Source organism: Cherax quadricarinatus, chromosome 81, assembly GCF_038502225.1.
Source record: "Cherax quadricarinatus isolate ZL_2023a chromosome 81, ASM3850222v1, whole genome shotgun sequence".
Lineage (NCBI taxonomy): Eukaryota > Metazoa > Arthropoda > Malacostraca > Decapoda > Parastacidae > Cherax > Cherax quadricarinatus.
This window is the reverse complement of record NC_091372.1, coordinates 3,932,936-3,953,243: the sequence shown is the minus strand read 5'-3', so window position 1 is coordinate 3,953,243 and position 20,308 is coordinate 3,932,936. Positions and strand designations below refer to the sequence as shown.

Here is a 20,308-nt window from a genome sequence, read left to right as displayed (position 1 = left end):
TTACACTAATGCAGTAGTCTGCATAACAGTAAATCTTATATTTTTTGTGAGAATAAAAATTCAAAGTGGAAAGCAAAAGAATATAAGAGGGGCCTTGAGACGTGACTAATGACTAGAGGAAATGTCATTTTAGTGCCAGGAATGTCTTTCTTGTTTATTCTGGACCCTATTCGGAAATTGGCATTTTTTGAAATTTGTGTGAAATTGGCAAAATTACTAAATTCTGACCACTGTACTGGATAGTTGAATTTATAAATGGGTGGTTTCTTGCACCCATTCGATAGAAAAAATGGAGTTCTAGCGAAATATTCATGTTTTTTGTCGACTAGTACAGTGAAATTGGCCGAAAATGGGGCTCAAAGTGGGCAAAATCGCCGATGCGTAAACATCGCCGTGACCGCTAACTTTGCGAGAGCATAATTCCGTAAGTTTTCAATCAAATTTCAAACTTTTGGTGTCTTTATGATCGGGAAAAGATTCTCTATCTTTTCATAAGAGAAAATAATTTTTTTTTTTTTTAAATTTGGCCGACCCTGAGAACGAGTTTCGGAGAGGGCCTGTCGACCCTCAAAGGGTTAAGTACAGTGGACCCCCGGTTAACGATTTTAATCCGTGCAAGAGGGCTCATCGTTATGCGAAATAATCGTTATGCGAATGAATTTTCCCCATAAGAAATAATGGAAATAAAATTAATCCGTGCAAGACGCCCAAAAGTATGAAAAAAAATTTTTTTTACCACATGAAATGTTAATTTTAATACACACAAACTGAAAAAGGCATGCACAATTAAATGACACTTACTTTTATTGAAGATCTGGTGATGATTGATGGGATGGGAGGAGGGGAGAGAGTGTGTTAGTGTTTAGAAGGGGAATCCCCTTCCATTAGGACTTGAGGTAGTAAGTCCTTTTCTGGGGTTACTTCCCTTCTTCTTTTAATGCCACTAGGGCCAGCTTCAGAGTCACTGGACTTCTTTCGCACAAGATATCTGTCCATAGTGGCCTGTACCTCTCGTTCCTTTATGACTTGCCTAAAGTGTTTCACAACATTGTCAGTGTAATAATCACCAGCACGGCTTGCAATAGCTGTGTGAGGGTGATTTTCATCCATGAAGGTTTGCACTTCAAGCCACTTAGCACAGATTTCCTTTATCTTTGTAGTAGGCAACTTCTTCAATTTCTCTCTCCCCTCCTCTGAACCAGTTTCCTCAGGTCTGGCCTCTTGCTCTTGAAGTTGATCTATCAGCTCATCAGTGGTTAGTTCTTCATTGTCCTCCTCCACCAACTCTTCCACATCCTCCCCACTAACCTCCAACCCCAAGGACTTTCCCAATGCCACAATGGATTCCTCAACTGGCACAGGATTCTCAGGGTTAGCCTCAAACCCTTCAAAATCCCTTTTGTCTACACATTCTGGCCACAGTTTCTTCCAAGCAGAGTTCAAGGTCCTCTTTGTCACTTCCTCCCAAGCCTTACCTATAAGGTTTACACAATTGAGGATATTAAAGTGATCTCTCCAAAACTCTCTTAGAGTCAGTTGAGTTTCTGAGGTCATTACAAAGCACCTTTCAAACAGAGCTTTTGTGTACAGTTTCTTGAAGTTGGAAATAACCTGCTGGTCCATGGGCTGCAGGAGAGGAGTGGTATTAGGAGGCAAAAACTTCACCTTAATGAAGCTCATGTCCCCATAAAGTCGCTCTGCCACGTCTGTAGGATGACCAGGGGCATTGTCTAACACCAGGAGGCACTTAAGTTCTAATTTCTTTTCAGTTAGGTAATTTTTCACATTGGGGGCAAATGCATGGTGTAACCAGTTATAGAAAAATTCCCTAGTGACCCATGCCTTACTGTTTGCCCTCCACAGCACACACAAATTATCCTTGAGGACATTCTTTTGCCTGAACGCTCTGGGAGTTTCAGAGTGATACACTAATAAAGGCTTCACTTTGCAATCACCAGTAGCATTGGCACACATCAACAAAGTAAGCCTGTCTTTCATAGGCTTATGTCCTGGGAGTGCCTTTTCCTCCTGAGTAATGTAGGTCCTGCTTGGCATTTTCTTCCAGAACAGGCCTGTTTCATCACAATTAAACACTTGTTCAGGTTTCAGTCCTTCAGTTTCTATGTACTCCTTGAATTCCTGCACATATTTTTCAGCCGCTTTGTGGTCCGAACTGGCAGCCTCACCATGCCTTATCACACTATGGATGCCACTACGCTTCTTAAATCTCTCAAACCAACCTTTGCTGGCCTTAAATTCACTCACATCATCACTAGTTGCAGGCATTTTTTTAATTAAATCCTCATGCAACTTCCTAGCCTTTTCACATATGATCGCTTGAGAGACGCTATCTCCTGCTATCTGTTTTTCATTTATCCACACCAATAAGAGTCTCTCAACATCTTCCATCAATTGCGATCTTTGTTTCGAAAACACAGTTGAACCTTTGGCAAGAACAGCTTCCTTGATTGTCTTTCTGGTGCCCACAATAGTAGCGATGGTTGATTGGGGTTTCTTGTACAGCTTGACTAGGTCGGCTATACGCACTCCACTTTCATACTTATCAATTATCTCTTTCTTCATCTCTTTAGTAATTCTTACCCTTTGAGGTGTAGGGTTGGCACTAGAAGCTTTCTTGGGGCCCATGGTCACTTATTTTCCAGAAACAGCACCGAAAATACTGTAATAATACGAAATATTCCGAGTGTATGCTTGGATGTTACCGCGGAGGCTGGCTGGTAAACAATGGGACGGAGCGGCACATGTGAGGCTGGCTGAGGGCACATTGGACGCGTCTCGGACGAAAATCGGTATGCGGGTTTTTAATCGGTATGCGCGGCAAAAATTTTGCGATAAAAGTAATCGTTATGCGGAAAAATCGCTATGCGATGCCATCGTTATGCGGGGGTCCACTGTATATTCTAATCTAACCACCCTGTAATCCGGCAAACTCAATAATCCGGCACACTACAGGTCCCACTGAGGCTGGATTTGTGATGGCAGACCTGTACATTACATTTCCCTTGTAATTATTTTACAGACCCTTCCACAGGTACTTGATTAATTATAATGCTACATCTGCCATTGATACTGGTATATAAATATGTCACCAGACGAGCCTGGCCCATGGCCGGGCTCAGAGAGTAGACAAACTCTCGAAACTCTTCAAAGGTATATCAAAGGTATATATACCAGTAACTGAGAACACAAAATCACAGAATCATTATTTTTGTGATAATTAGCTAAGTATACTACTCGAAAGTTAGCAAGGTATACACATAGTCTCCCTAGCCAGAAAATTATACAAGGTTATACCGGTGTAGAAATGATTAGGATCCACTTGGAGAGTTGTGAAAGAGTTTGTTCAATATTTCTTGTCCTGAAGATCATTTTAACAGACCGTAGGAATAGACCACCAGTAGATTGTCACAGGTTTGTTTAGCTAAAGAGGCAGCAGTAAAATAACACCATATGGTTTCTTATTAAAAGTATTATGAAACCTTAAGTGAGGAGTTTTATTTTTATGGAGAAATTACATCTGTTAGTATCAGTTGTTAGTGATGGTGCATGTGGCAGTGAAATGCTTCATATTTAGACTAGTGTTATACTTGTCAGAAAACTTAAGATTAATTATTTTCTTAAATAAAACTTTGGTTTTCTTCCCTAATAATTTAAGGCACTTTGAAGGTTGACCCATATTATTAAGATATCATGGTCCTACCTCTGAAAATATAACAAGGTATGCTTATGCAATACTGTTAATCCCTCCCCATTATTGATTATACACCTGACTAACCAGTGTCATTATGGAAATCTGGTAAATCATCCATGCTAAATACAAAAAAAAAATAGTATCCATAACTGCAGAACATTTGTTGATGTATACATGTGCATAAAATACAGTAAATAGTATACACTGCTCAGTAGTGTTCCCTACTTTTGTGTGATCAGAGTTACTTGGAATCAGTATCTATTTTAACAGCAAAATCTTGTACTCTTATTACCACTGATCCAACACTCTGCTCCCTTCAACACTTTTTTTTTTCTCTCTCAAAAATAAGTGTGTCCATATACCTAACCAGGTGAGTAGTGGAATATTATACTAAACACTGTTTGCCTTTATAGAAGGATACAGACTTTAACAAATTATAGTATGTAATGTGCAAAGAAGTCCAGTATGGTACAGGTTTTGCACTGTACTTGCATTTCATAAAATAATTTATATACTGAATTTGTATCGGTTCTTCATGTAATTTTCTTCTAACTTTTAGAAAAGTGCAATAGGTAGTTTCCTTGGTTCAACAACGGCAGAAGGAAAATCGGATGACAGTGAAAGTGATCGATACGGTCAGTGGCTGAGACGTCGCAGGTTAGATGGAGCTCTCAACCGTGTTCCTCGCAACTTTTACCCCCGTATTTGGAAGATTCTAGAAAAGGTTTGTGTTGAACAGATGTTATACTATGCAGCTTCTTGAATATTGTAGTACCCTCATACATGACATCTCCTCTGCCTCCAGCCTTCTCCTTGTTGCAACATTCACAACCCATGCCTCACACCCATACAAGAAGAGCATAGTATATTGAGGATATCTCTCCAAGAGAGAACCCGCAGTAATGGATTTAAATTAGATAAGTTTAGATTTAGAAAGGACATAGGAAAGTATTGGTTTGGAAATAGGGTAGTTGATGAGTGGAACAGTCTACCTAGTTGGGTTATTGAGGCTGGGACCTTGGGTAGTTTCAAATTTAGGTTGGATAAGTACATGAGCGGTAGGGGTTGGATTTGAATGGGACTTGCACATCAGAGCTTATTTCTTGGGTAGCATTGAAAACTGGGTTTGGCAAATGTTTTGTTAGTGGGATGAATTGTAAAGGACCTGCCAAGTATGGGCCAACAGGCCTTCTGCAGTGTTCCTCCTTTCTTATGTTCTTATGTTCTTAAAATAATTGTTAGGCAACATCTCTTTATTTTTTAAAAATAGAGTTGCCTATATGGCAGTTATTACTATAAAGTTAAAAATACAGAAGTGTATAGTCATTTAGAGAGGGTGGAGCAAAATAGGATGACTTGGAGGATGTATAAATCTGTAGTGGAGACAAGGAGGGGTAGGGGTCATCACAGGAGAGGTTGGAGGGAGGGAGTAAAAGAGGTTTTGTATGCAAGGGGCTTGGACATACAGCAGGCATGTGTGAGCATGTTGGATAGGAATGAGTGATGAATGGTTTTTGGGACTTGAAAAGATGTTGGAGTGTGAACAGGGTAATATTTTGTGAAGGGATTCAAGGAAACTGGTTAGCCACACTCTAGTCCTGGAGGTAGGAAGTACAATGCCTACTCTTTATCCCTTAAACTGTCCAAGCTGATCGACGTTCACATGCGTAGGGCTCCAAAAGTAGACCTTCGTTTTTTTTACATATTTTCAAATATAACAAAAAAAAAGTAGATCAAAGTTTTTTACACGTTTTCAAATGTAAACAAACAAAAAAAGATCTTCTTTTTTTTACGTACTTTCAAATGTTGAAAAAAACGTAGATCTACGTTTGGACAGTTTAAGGGTTAAAGGAGGGGGTTTGGGCTATTTGCTGTTTGGAGTGACAACTGAACAGTCACATCTGCTCGTCTCTGCAAAGAGAGTAATGTGTGTGAATGTTGGTGAAAGTGCTTCCTTTTTTTTTTTTCACCCTGCCTTGGTGGGTGATGGCCATCATGTGTGTAGTATATCAAAAACCAAATATTGGTAGCGTTATGAAAACTAGTTGTGTCTTTTTTTAGTAATCTGTACAAGGGGAAGTTACTAGCGCATTACTGCTGACATTTTAGTTGGCTTTTACAACACGCATGGCTTATGTAAGAATGATTCTTATTCTGCACACCACATTTGGTACGACAGTGATAGTGTGAAAGATGGTGAAAGTGTTTTTTTTTTTTTGTCACCCTACCTTGGTGGGAGACAGCCAGTGTTAAAAAAAAAAATGAATGCTAGTCAGTGAAAAGACAGAAAAACTCACTTGGAGACATTAATAAAACAAGTATTAAAGAGAGGACTGTATATTTTACCCTCCTTTTTATTATATCCCCAATGTTGGGACACCTTAGAGCTGTGGCAGGGAGACTTCTTTTCTGGGAGGAGTGACACTCCTCCTACAAGCTCCTTGCCTAAGAACTCAGCCTCTCTTTCGGCATAAATAGTGGGGATATTTTCCCTCTTGTCTAATTGCTCACGCTCCTGGCTGATAACATTATAATGTTTTATGGACATGTGTTGCAAAATGTAAAAAATAAGTTTTAAATAGTTTGACTTGCATTGTGATTATGACATGAAATATGAGAGTTAGTTGGTATTAATAGTGTAAGTTTGTAATGTTAGAAATGGAATGTGTTTAATAAAGCACTGAATAACCAAAAAGGGTCTGGTGCTTTGTAAATACAATAAAACAACAATAATCCCTTTTATTACAGTACTCTGCTACTAGATTTATTCATCTTTAAGGGAGTTAACAGTTCCATTAAAAACTAAGTTTAAAAAAATTGTTAGAGTAAACTTGTTCAGATTTTCTTTGATCTTTAAGGTCTAAATTGCTTATTATTGAACCTATCTTTGACTTCACTGTGTGGGGGAAGGGTTCTGATCCAAGGCACTGTATGCCTCTTACATATTCAATGCTTCCCTGTCAGAAATAATTAACACAGCCTCATTTAACTTAGTTCACTTTCATACATTCAGTAAACCCTCCATATATCAGCCTTTAGAAATATTGAAGAAAATCCACTTGAGTTAATCGATTCAGAACCATTGGTTATAGAATTGTCCATTATTGTGACTTATCACTGCAAAGCAATCTTCCCTACCCACCAGAGTTGCCATTACCAGTCACCTCTCCATCCCTCCCTCCCCATTAGTCTCTTATATGGAGGATTGACTTTAATACAGTACTCAGCTTCAATTTGTGAAGGTCTCCTGCACACACACACAATTTATTTTTATTATATGTACAATTATATAAACCTATAAAAAGGTACACTGTATTATTAAGTGCAGAAGTGTATGACATGGAGCATTTTTAAGCTTGGTTTTATGTCTACTACTAAATTGTAAAAAGTTTGTGTATACCAAATTAAGAAGGTATATAAACAGTGTGAAAATTTTCATCATCTTCTTTGTAAGAATTTTATTTTTTTGTGCTAGCTCTTTAGCTCTTTGAAAATCACATGTATCTTTTTTTTTTTTTTAACACATCAGCCGTTTCCCACCAAGGCAGGGTGGCCCGAAAAAGAAAAACTTTCATCATCACTCATTCCATCACTGTCTTGCCAGAGGCATGCTTACACTACAGTTATAAAACTCCAACATTAACACCCCTCCTTCAGAGTGCAGACACTGTACTTTCCATCTCCAGGAATCAAGTCCGGCCTGCAGGTGTCCCTGAATCCCTTCATAAATGTTACCTTGCTTACACTCCCACAGCACATCAAGTCCTAAAAACCATTTGTCTCCATTCACTCCTATCTAACACGCTCATGCACGCTTGCTGGAAGTCCAAACCCCTTGCACACAAAACCTCCTTTACTCCCCCCCTCCCTCCAACCTTTCCTAGGCTGACCCCTACTCTGCCTTCCCTCCACTACAGATTTATACACTCTTGAAGTCATTCTGTTTCATTCTATCCTCTCTACATGTCCAAACCATCTCAGTAACCCCTCCTCAGCCTTGTGGATAATAATTTTAGTAATTCCACACCTCCTCCTAATCTCCAAACTACGGATTCTCTGCATTATATTCACACCACACATTGCCCTCATACATGACATCTCCTCTGCCTCCAGCCTTCTCCTTGTTGCAACATTCACAACCCATGCCTCACACCCATACAAGAAGAGCATTGGTTTAACTATACTCTCATACATTCACCCTTTGCTTTCATGGATAAAGCTCTTTGTCTCCACAGATTCCTCGGTGCACCACTCACCTTTTTCCCCTAATTAATTCTATGATTCACTTCATCCTTCATAGATCCATGTGCTGACACATCCACTCTCAAATATCTGAACACATTCACCTCCTCCATAATCTCTCCCTCCATTACCTAATTTTTTTGTTATCCTCATCACCTTACTCTTTCCTATATTCACTTTTAATTTCCTTCTTTTACGTACCCTATCAGACTCGTCAACCAACCTCTGCAACTTCTCTGCAGAATTCCCCAGAAGCACAGTGTCATCAGCAAAGAGCAACTGTGACAACTCCCACTTTGTGTTAGATTCTTTATCTTTTAACCCCACACCTCTTGCCAACACCCGAGCATTCACTTCTCTTACAACTCCATCTGTAAATGTATTGAGCAACCATGGTGACATCACACATCCCTGTCTAAGGCCTACTTTTACTGGGAAATAATCCCCCTCTCGCCTACATACTCTAACTTGAACCGCATTATCCTTGTAAAAACTTTTCACCGCTGTCAGTAACCTAATACGTATGTACCTCCTATTCCATACATTTGCAACATCTGCCACATTGCCCCCTTATCCACCCTATCATATGCCTTTTCCAAATCCATAAATGCCACAAATACTTCTTTACCTTTATCTAAATAGTACAGTGGAATCTCTGTTTTTGTTTGCCCTGGTTTTCGTTGAATTCGGTTTTCAACGACTTTTTCATCAAAATTTTGTCCCAGTTTTTGTTCATCACCTCTGTTTTCATCGAGTTGACAGTGGTCCGCTGTACCTAACGTGTCTGCCCGTTGGCGCCCAGACAAAGCATCACGTGCATTCTGAGCCAGTCTGGCTTTGTTTCTCGTCAAGTGAGCATTACCCTGCACGTTCACCCAAAATGTTTCATAATAATCCATTTTTTTTTTTGTGCTTGTTTATTGAGTGCGACTGCTAAATAAGCCACCATGGGGCCAAAGAAAGTTCAGAGTGCCAGCCCTTTCATAAAGGTGAGAAACACAATAAAATTCAGTGGTGGTAGAGGGTGGTAGTGATTGTGGTAGAGAGTGGTAGTGATTGTGGTAGAGAGTGGTAGTGATTGTGGAAGAGAGTGGTAGTGATTGTGGAAGAGTGTGGTAGTGATTGTGGAAGAGAGTGGTAGTGATTGTGGAAGAGAGTGGTAGTGATTGTGGAAGAGAGTGGTAGTGATTGTGGAAGAGAGTGGTAGTGATTGTGGAAGAGAGTGGTAGTGATTGTGGAAGAGAGTGGTAGTGATTGTGGAAGAGAGTGGTAGTGATTGTGGAAGAGAGTGGTAGTGATTGTGGAAGAGAGTGGTAGTGATTGTGGAAGAGAGTGGTAGTGATTGTGGAAGAGAGTGGTAGTGATTGTGGAAGAGAGTGGTAGTGATTGTGGTAGAGGCTGGTAGTGATAGTGGTACAGGGTGGTAGTGATTGTGGTAGAGGCTGGTGGTGATAGTGGTAGAGGCTGGCAGTGATTGTGGTAGAGATAACCTCTCCTCCCTCTCCCCTCCTTGCCCTTTTCCATACACCAACAAGAGTCTTCAATAAAAGTAAGTGTGATGTTAAATGTTCATTTATCCATTTCATTAGTCCTATATATGTTTCTCATTGTTTTCTCTATGGAAAACTTTAGTTATTCTCTATAAAATATATTTTTTGCTAATACTTTTGGGTGTCTGCAGTGGATTAATTGGATTTACAGCTAGCCCTCCACTTTTGCGAGTTCCACTTTCACGAGCTTTGAACATTTGTGAATGCCCAGCCTCCCAATCATATTTACCAATTTTACCATTTTATGATGTTTTCATGTGTTTTATGATTGTTCATGGTTCAGTAGGTTAAGGAAGCAGTATTGTTAGGCTAAGTAAATGCTATTACAGTGGACCTCCGCATACCGTTGGCATTACATAACGTTAAATCCGCATACCAATACATTTTATCGCTAAGATTTTGCCTCGCATACAGCTAAAAAACCTGCTCAACGTTGTTCGTCCGAGACGCGTCTAATGTGCGGCCTGAGCCAGCCTCGCATGTTCCGCCGGTGGCATTGTTTACCAGCCAGCCTCCGCGGTAACATCCAAGCATACAATCGGAACATTTCGTATTATTACAGTGTTTTTGGTGATTTTATCTGCAAAATAAGTGACCATGGGCCCTAAGAAAGCTACTAGTGCCATCGCTACAGCAATAAGGGTGAGAATTACTATAGAGATGAAGAAAGAGATCATTGCTAAGTATGAAAGTGGAGTGCGTGTCTCCGAGCTGGCCAGGTTGTATAATAAACCCCAATCAACCATCGCTACTATTGTGGGCAACAAAACGGCAATCAAGCAAGCTGTTCTTGCCAAAGGTTCAACTGTGTTTTCGAAACAGAGATCGCAAGTGATGGAAGATGTTGAGAGACTCTTATTGGTATGGATAAATGAAAAACAGATAGCAGGAGATAGCATCTCTCAAGTGATCATAAGTGAAAAGGCTAGGAAGTTGCATGACGATTTAATTAAAAAAATGCCTGCAACTAGTGATGATGTGAGTGAATTTAAGGCCAGCAAAGGTTGGTTTGAGAGATTTAAGAAGCGTAATGGCATACATAGTGTGATAAGGCATGGTGAGGCTGCCAGTTCGGACCACAAAGCAGCTGAAAAATATGTACAGGAATTCAAGGAGTACATAGACAGTGAAGGACTGAAACCTGAACAAGTCTTTAATTGTGATGAAACAGGCCTGTTTTGGAAGAAAATTCCAAGCAGGACCTACATTACTCAGGAGGAAAAGGCACTCCCAGGACATAAGCCTATGAAAGACAGGCTTACTCTGTTGATGTGTTCCAATGCTAGTGGTGTAGACCAAAGGTGGTGATTGCAAAGTGAAGCCTTTATTAGTGTATCACTCAGAAACTCCCAGAGCGTTCAGGCAAAAGAATATCCTCAAGGCTAATTTGTGTGTGCTGTGGAGGGCAAACAGTAAGGCATGGGTCACTAGGGACTTTTTCTATGACTGGTTACACCATGCATTTGCCCCCAATGTGAAAGATTACCTAACTGAAAAGAAATTAGACCTTACGTGCCTCCTGGTGTTAGACAATGCCCCTGGTCATCCTACAGACGTGGCAGAGCGACTTTATGGGGACATGAGCTTCATTAAGGTGAAGTTTTTGCCTCCTAATACCACTCCTCTCCTGCAGCCCATGGACCAGCAGGTTATTGCAAACTTCAAAAAACTGTACACAAAAGCTCTTTTTGAAAGGTGCTTTGTAGTGACCTCAGAAACTCAATTGACTCTAAGAGAGTTTTGGAGAGATCACTTTAATATCCTCAATTGTGTAAACCTTATAGGTAAGGCTTGGGAGGGAGTGACTAAGAGGACCTTGAACTCTGCTTGGAAGAAACTGTGGCCAGAATGTGTAGACCAAAGGGATTTTGAAGGGTTTCAGGCTAACCCTGAGAGGAGTATGCCAGTTGAGGAATCCATTGTGGCATTGGGAAAGTCCTTGGGGTTGGAGGTTAGTGGGGATGATGTGGAAGAGTTGGTGGAGGAGGACAATGAAGAACTAACCACTGATGAGCTGCTAGATCAACTTCAACAGCAAGAGGCCAGACCTGAGGAAACTGGTTCGGAGGAGGGGAGAGAGAAATTGAAGAAGTTGCCTACTTCAAAGATTAAGGAAATGTGTGGAATGTGGCTTAAAGTGCAAACCTTTTTTGATGACAGTCACCCTAACACAGCTATTGCAAGCCGTGCTGGTGACTATTACACTGACACTGTTGTGAAACACTTTAGGGAAGTCATAAAGGGACCATACCCCCAGCCGGGATTGAACCCGCGGTCACAGAGTCTCAAAACTCCAGCCCGTCGCGTTAGCCACTAGACCAGCTAGCCACAATAAGATTCATCCAACTAGGTATATTTCTACACCATAGGAAGGTTAGCACAGGCACCACTGTGACCACAAATGCAAGTTTTTACAGACGAATCTCCAGCTAGCGTGGCCGTGACGAACTCTAGCTATGTTTCACACTCATTTGGTAGGATGGTAGTACCTCCCTGGGTGGTTGCTGTCGACCAACCTACTACCTATGTATAAAGTACTCATTCTAAATATCTTAAATAACAAAAAAGGCACAATACCGTGACTGGAACAATACACAAATAACCCGCCGTCGTAAGCTCCTCTCTTCTATGTGCGGGTTATTTGTGTATTCTAAATATCCTTTATGGCAAATAACTGAAAAGTTTTAACCCTTTGAGGGTCCAGGCCCCCAGTTTGAAAATTCCCCACAGGGTCCAAGAATTTAAAAAGAAATATTTCTTATGATAGAGAATCTTTTTCTGAAGGTAATAAAACAAAAATGTATGAAATTTAATAAAAAAAATTATGAAATTATGCTCTTGAATTTTGCTGTCAGTGATATTAACATATCGGCGATTTTGCCCATTTTGAGTATTATTTTCAACCAATTACATTGTTCCACTGGACCAAATTCTTACCTATTTCACTTGTTATGTGTTCCATTTTATCTATTGAGTGCAAGAAATTGCCCAATCAACTATTTCAACTACTCAATAAAGTGATCGGAAGTTGGTAATATTGTCAGTTTCACACAAAGTTCAAAATTCCCGTTTCCAAATAAGGTCCAGAATAAACAATGCAGACATTCCTAACATGAAAATAACACTTCCTCTGTTTAATAGTTACATTTCCAGGCTATAGACATGAATTCCATTTTTATTTTTTTATACTCAAAGAATTTATTCACACCAAAAAATAGAAGATTTACTGTTATGCAATATTGTAATACCTCGAGCTACGAACTTAATTTGTTCCAGAAGGCTGTCCGAGTGCCAATACCAAACGAATGTGTTCCCATAAGGAATAATGTAAATTAGACTAGTCCATTTCAGACCCCCAAAAATACACTTACAGGAGCACTTACAAAAATACACTTACATAATTGTTCGAGTTGGGAGCTGTTTGAAACTTGAGGTACCACTGTAATTGATAAATAATATCAGCGCATTCATGAACACACATTAGACCCACCAGCTGTCATGGATTGTACACGTGATGTGATTTGTTTAGTTTTGAACATCTGCAAAAATCGAATGTTTCTGCTATTTTAAGCTCAATTTCAAGCTATTTTCAATACTAAAACCAATCAGAATCATATCTCTGTAACGCATCATCCATTCTATCAAATGAGACCGGGAAACCGCAAATACAACCATAAAATCCATATGAAAATACACCGCAAGGTTGCTGTTTTAATCCATAAACACGGTTGCAGGTTTTTTCTCATGCACTGTGTGATGCAGGATTTATTTTATATGGTGCACACTTACCACACAGATGCATTCTGTCATCTAGGCCCAAATTTACCGCTCACGTCTGATCTGAGTGTGCTGAGCTTATGACGTAGTACCACAGCTTGGACCCTGGCTTCAAAGTCGTAGAACTACAGGATGAACTCTCGAAGGGTTAAAATTAGATTAAGATTTATATGTTATATTTCTGTGTTATAATTTTATATTTATATATGTAAGAACCATACTTAGCCAGTACAGTATATACTGTATATTAGGCAGATACACACAGGGTAAGAGATATATCGTGATACTTATACTTACACTTCGGTCACACTACACATGTATATACACACATCTATACCAACCCATCTGGATTTTTTTCTACTTTCTTAATAGTTCTTGTTCTTCTTTATTTCCTCTTATCTCCATGGGGAAATGGAACAGAATTCTTCCTCGGTAAATCATGCGTGTCATAAGGGGTGACTAACGTGCCGGGAGTAAGGGGCTAGTAACCTCTTATCCTGTATAAATTACTAAATTTAAAATGAAAAACTTGTTTTTCTTTTTAAGTCACCCTGCCTTGGTGGGATACAGCCACTTCATTGAAAAAAAAATTAGGTAGATGTTTTATAATGTTTTTTGCCTTGCTTAATATTGCTTTATTTTTCAGTGTCATGGAATCAACATAGAAGGCAAAGTAATACCACAGAGTCTTACTCAGGAGGTAAGAAATTTACATACAATTTATCCCTCAGAAGGTGCCGTGATGCCAGTGAAGGCTCTTGATCCAAGGAATTGGAACTGTCCTCCCTTTCCTTGGATCTAACCTGATTGCCTCTCAGATGCTGTATCATCTTCAAGGGTCTAGCCCTCTTCCTCCCTTCCCATAAATGTAATAATATTTATTTTTCAGGTTGTTTATAAAATATATTTTGAAAGTGGGCTGATGAGGTTGATGTGATGACCCCTGGAACTGTCAGCAGGTAGCTTATACACGCACTTATAGCAGAAGAAATTTTTATTAAGACAGTGTTTACATAGGCTTGATCTGCTGTGTCTGCATATTACCCTTCTTGTCTGCAGTTTGCAGTACAGTGGAACCTCAGTTATCAACTGCACTACTTGTCAAACAAATCAGTTTTCAAATGAGGGGTTTGAGAAAAAATGTCCTGGTTTTTGTATGTTCTCGTGGTTGTCGACAAACAACACGAACGGCTTGGGTCATGTGCTCACTAACTCACATACTGTAAACATTTCTTGAGCTTTTGTTGTGCATCTTGTGTACATTTTTTGTTATTTTGCAGTTTTGGTGCAATTTTTTTTATTCTGAGATGAGCTATCATGGGTCCAAAGAAGGATAAAGAAATGAAAGCAAAAAGAGAAGTTGTAAAAAGCACTGTTGAGTTTAAAGACTTGGGTAATGTCCACTTGGAGATTTGCAGTGTCCTCAATGGATGACACTGTCATGCAAATTCTGGTGTCGTCAGCAAAGGAGGACACGGTGCTGTGATTTACATCTCTGCCTATGTCAGATATGAGGATGAAGAAAAGAATGGGGGTGAGTACTGTACCTTGTGGAACAGAGTTTTTCACTGTGGCCTCTTCTGACTTCAGTCTGTTTACAATTACTCTTTGTGTTCTGTTTGTTAGGAGGTTATAGATTCATCTACCAACTTTTCTTGTTATTCCTTTATCATGCATTTTGTGTGCTATTACACCATGATCACACTTGTCGAAGGCTTTCTCAAAGTCTGTGTATACTACATCTGCATTTTGTTTGTTCTCCAGTACATTCAAGACCATGTCATAATGATCCAGTAGCTGTGAGAGGCAGGAGTGACCTGTTCTAAACCCATGCTGCCCTGGGTTGTGCAATTGTTGGGTATCCAAGAGGTTGGCAATCTTGCTTCTTGGAATCTTTTCAAAGATTTTTATGATATGGGATGTTAGTGAAATCGGTCTATAGTTCTTTGCAGTTGCTTTACTGCCACCATTGTGGAGTAGGACTATGTCTGTTGTTTTTAGTGACTGTGAGATGACCCGTGTCTATGCTCTTTCTCCATAGAATAGTTAATGCACGTGAAAGGGGTTTCTTGCAGTTCTTGATGAACCAGGAGTTCCACGAGTCTGGGCCTGGGGCAGAGTGCATGGGCATTTCATTTATTGTTTTTTAAGTCCTGTGGTGTTTGGATTATATAAAAAATTCTTGAATTTACCAAATTTTGAGTCTCTGTCTAAAAAATTCATTTAGACTCAACCCTTAGTCTGAGTAACAGCTCACAAAACACCGAGTCATACTGCGACTTCAGTATTTCACTTATTGCTTTGCTGTCATCCATGTAAGTCTCATTTAAGTAAGGGCCCAATACTGGATGTGGTTTATACTCTAGATTTGGCATAAGAAAATAAATATTTTGTGTTTTTGTCAATATCATAAACCATACCCCCGGCCGGGATTGAACCCGCGGTCATAGAGTCTCAAAACTCCAGCCCGTCGCGTTAGCCACTAGACCAGCTAGCCACAATAGTGGCTAACGCGACGGGCTGGAGTTTTGAGACTCTATGACCGCGGGTTCAATCCCGGCCGGGGGTATGGTTTATTTGCAATCGTGTCATTACGATTTCTTGAGTCTTGTCAATATCATTTTTGGCTTTAAGTTCTTCCTGTGTTTCTTGGCTCCTGTTTGATTCCTTAACTTAAATTTGATATTTTGTTTCTCTGGCCAGTGCCTCCTTCCATATTGAAGATGTACTGGCCCCTTTAGCATCTCTGTTATTCTTTGCCTTTGCCTGTAGAGAGGGACACTCTTTCTCTCTTTTTTTTTTAAAGCTAGGATTCCTAACTTTATTGACAGGTTAAGAGCTGATACCTACATCAGCTCAATTGAAAGCATTTTATTATGAAACATACAAGTAGGGAACAGGATAAAGTTGGAGCCATCTGTGGGCCAGCATTTTCATTTGATCAACTGACTTTATCACGTTGACATCATAATGCTGTACAAATGTGTTCCATACTCGAGTCATCCTGGGGATAAATGATCTCAGATGAAGTGATGTTCTGGAGAAGGGTACAGCCAGAGTGAAGTTGCTGCTTTCTGCCCACCTTGTGGTTTAGAAGCTTGCTTCATGCTCTCCTCGAAGTGGATCCAAGTGTGGTACTTTGACAGTACATTGGCCTTGTACATAACAGTAAGGCCACCCACATCCCTCCTGTGTTGAAGACTCTGCTGAAATGACAGATCTATCCAGGATTGGTCCAGGCGAGAGATGCGATGTCTTGCTCTGTTCTTTACTCTGTCAAGCAGTCGCAGATGAGAAGGGGGGCAGGCGAACCAAGAAAGTGGAGCATACTCAAGGTGTGAGCGTACTTGTGCCTCGTACAAAATCTTGCAACCCCTGCTGTCAAGCAGATGCGAGATATGGCGAAGTGCTGTAAGCTTCCTGACTGCCTTGTTTGCAAGATTTACAGTGTGGTTTTTCATGGTCAGTTTGGAGTCAAATTTCCCCCCAACGATATCAACTTCTTTTCCAGGTGCCAACACCCTCCCATTCATCCTTACTACTGCACCGGCATTATCATCATGGTGCCTAGAGATCATCATCATTTGTGTTTTCTCAGGTGCAAATGTTACTTGCCATCTATTTCCTCAAGCTAATATAGCTCTTAGCTAGTGACTGATGTAGCTTAGAGCAGCTAGCATTTCTTTTCTTGGATAAGTGAATGTCAGTGTACAGTCGTCTGCATGTGCATGGGATTCTGGGATGAGATGAAGAAAGTCACTGAAGTAGACATTCCATGACAATGGTCCCAGCACACTTCCTTGTGGAACACTTGCCCCAGTAGGATGTCTTACTGATTCCTTTCCATTGAGAACTACCCTTAGAGATCTACCATGAAGGTATTCACTGAGGAGACATAGCATAGAGCCTGCAATTCCCAGAGCTTGCAGTTTTGCTAAGAGGCCCGGGTGCCACCCTCAATCAAAAGTACCAGCAATGTCCAGTGCTACCACATAGCTGACTTTGGTTTTATCCAGTGACTGGTGCCATTTAGTGGAGAGGTTTAACAACAGATCTGCAGCAGAGTAACCATTCCTGAAGCCATACTGACAGTCACAAAGTAGTGAGTGGTAGTCAAAAAACTCTGTCATTTGTCTTGAGATTATTGTCTCGAGGAGCTTGCCAGTGATTGACAGGAGTGACACTGGCCTGTAGTAGCTGATTTCTGCTCTGCTCTTCTTTTTGTGAACAGGGACTACATTTGCCTCTTTACACTGTACTAGGCAGTGCTGAAAGATGCGAGTTAGAGGTGCTGCTTGCTGGTCTGCACATCTTCTCAGCAATCTTGGACTCAACTTGTCTGGGCCCACAGCCTTTTCTTGGTCAAGCCTTATTGTCACCACTGACAATTTTGACACACTTTGCTTAATCAGGAACTTGCAAAATGCAAAGTGTTCAGCAAAGAGGTCCACTTTCTCTTGACTACTAGTAGAGGTAGTCCCATCCATTATTAACCCTTTGAGGGTCGACAGGCCCTCTCCGAAACTCGTTCTCAGGGTCGGCCAAATTTCAAAAAAAAAAAAAATTATTTTTTCTTATGAAAAAATAGTTTTTTTTTTTCTAAACATTATAGGCTAAACAAAAAAATTTTAACGTCAATACTTACCGAGATATGGAGGCGTGAAATTTGCCAAAATTGAACAACATATGGTAACATTGCCGACTGCCGTCACCCGGTATTTTTCTATTTAATATTTTATGTACTATTTTCAATTATTTTTCAATTTTTCTTTTTCTGAGTAACTTTTATGGCCTCTGAGGCCAACATGATCAGTATTTTGTAAGTTATTTCTTTTTCAATACTACACAATAAGGGCGTAAACACTGTTGTCATTATTTTGTTTACAGAAAATATTTACACAAACAAACGATATGAAATGTTGTTTATTACTATTTTTCTATATTTTATATACACATATACAGTCACAGGGAATGTTTCTAGAAGTTCTGAAGCCTGTGGAACTCTTTGAAACATGGTGTCATGCACAGTGTAGTTTTACACTCCTCACACATAAAACGAGTGTCTCTGCGTTGTGTTTTTTTTTTTTTTTGTATGTGCACAGACGTAACACCTCTTCTGAGCCTTTTTCTTCAAAGCAGTAGCAGGCAGTTTTACCAGGAAGTGATCACCATGCTTCAGACGAGCAGGTAGTTGTTGAAAATTTGGTGGGCGGTCAATTGCAGGTGCTGTTCCTTGGTACTTGAATACTATTTGTCTGATGACAGACAAACAGAATTCGCCGTACTGTGGTTTGTTTCTGGTGCTCATCTTATACATATTATAAGCATTGAGCATGGAAATGTCCAGAAGATGGAAAAACAGTTTGATGTACCACTTATAACTCTTGCGAACACAATCAGCAAACCCAATCTGCATGTCACATTTGTCCACTGAATGCATGTTGAAGGTGTAATCAATCACAGCTGCAGGTTTTAGAATGGGTTCATTTCTCTCTCTATGCTGCCTGCCACTGTCTGCCATTTCATTAGGGTGAATTGATGACAACAGTGTGACATCTCGTTTGTCATGCCACCGAAATGCCATGATGTCAATGGCAGCAAATGCCTGCACCTCACCTCTACGAGTGCCAGCGTCAAACCTGGGCATATGTTTCCGATTTGCACGCACTGTGCCACACACATCTGTCATGTTCACTCGCAAAAAATCACTGAGTGAGGGGCTTGTGTACCAGTTATCTGTATATAATATATGCCCCTTACCAAGGTATGGTTCTATCATTGTTCGAACCACATCACCTGAGATGCCCAATAACTTCCTGGTATTTTGCAATGTATAACTTCCAGTGTACACAATAATATCCAATACCAGACCACTGTAACAATCACAAAGCACAAACAACTTTATACCAAAGCGTTTCCTCTTGCTTGGTATGTACTGCTTGAAAGAGAGTCTTCCTTTGAACAGAATCAAAGACTCGTCAATTACAAGCTTCCTGAAGGGATAAAAATGCGTACTGAATTTCTGTTTCAGATACACAAACACATTCCTAATCTTATATAACCTGTCAGTTCTGTCAGGCCTGGTTTTATCTGAGAAGTGAAGCATGCGTAACATTAGCACAAATCGATTCACTGGCATTATATCACTGAAACCTAGTGTTGCAATCAGGGGGTCTGTTGACCAGTATGATTTCACTTTGTGCTTATACACATGTGGCATAAGCATTATTGTGGCAAAGAAAAGATACATCTCAGCCACAGTTGCCTCCTTCCACTGGTGTAGACGTGATTTTGGTGAAAGTAATGTTTGCCATGGTGTACTCGTAGTATGTGTTGCTTTCCATGACAATACTTTTCATCAGTGGTTCGTCAAAGAATAACTCGAAACATTCCAGTTCAGTGGCATTGTTCCCAAGTGCACAAGATGGCCGTATTCCACTTTGGCTGTCATCAAACTGGTGGGGATTTGGAACAAAATTGACAGCTTCCTGCCAATCCCAGGTGCGGTCTGCTGGTGGGTACTGGACAATGACAGGTGGTTGTGGTTGTGGAGGTTGTGGTTGTGGAGGTTGTGGTTGTGGAGGCTGGTGTGGTGGGTGAGTGGGGGATGGTGGCCTTTGTTCTAGATCAGCTGAGGCAGCGGCATGGGTGGCAGCGTGGCCCACTGCTGGTGCCTCACCGCCAGCACCACTACCACCACGCACATTTTCCATCCCAATTGCAACAGTATCTTCGTCATTTTCACTGTCTGTTCCTGTTGTACAGCCACGGGATGTACTCCAAGATACACTCCTTCCCCTTGGTATAACATATGGCACACTACCAGAGCGCATATATCGTCGTAGTATATACTGACGCTTCACTGGGGAATATTGCACTTCACTATCACTACTGGAACTAGTTTGAAGAGCTTGTAGTTCATATTCACTATCACTATCATCACCCATGCTCTCACCTGAGTCTGGGATTTGGGAAAATAGAAGTTTCCTTTTGGGTTCTGGAACAACTGAACGTGAACAAGAGGGCC

The 20,308-nt window shown here is 40.4% G+C and overlaps 1 protein-coding gene across 15 annotated transcripts in view; it reads left to right on the top strand.

The window, feature by feature from the left end:
- Positions 1 to 20,308, top strand: part of LOC128699776 (probable phosphorylase b kinase regulatory subunit alpha) — a 353,571-nt gene that overhangs the window by 315,332 nt on the left and 17,931 nt on the right. For all 15 annotated transcript variants that reach the window (XM_070102279.1, XM_070102274.1, XM_070102271.1 and 12 more), the window contains 2 exons: positions 4,272 to 4,436; positions 13,928 to 13,981. In XM_070102279.1, coding sequence (XP_069958380.1) covers positions 4,272 to 4,436; positions 13,928 to 13,981 — 219 coding nt within the window. The remainder of the gene's footprint in view (positions 1 to 4,271; positions 4,437 to 13,927; positions 13,982 to 20,308) is intronic.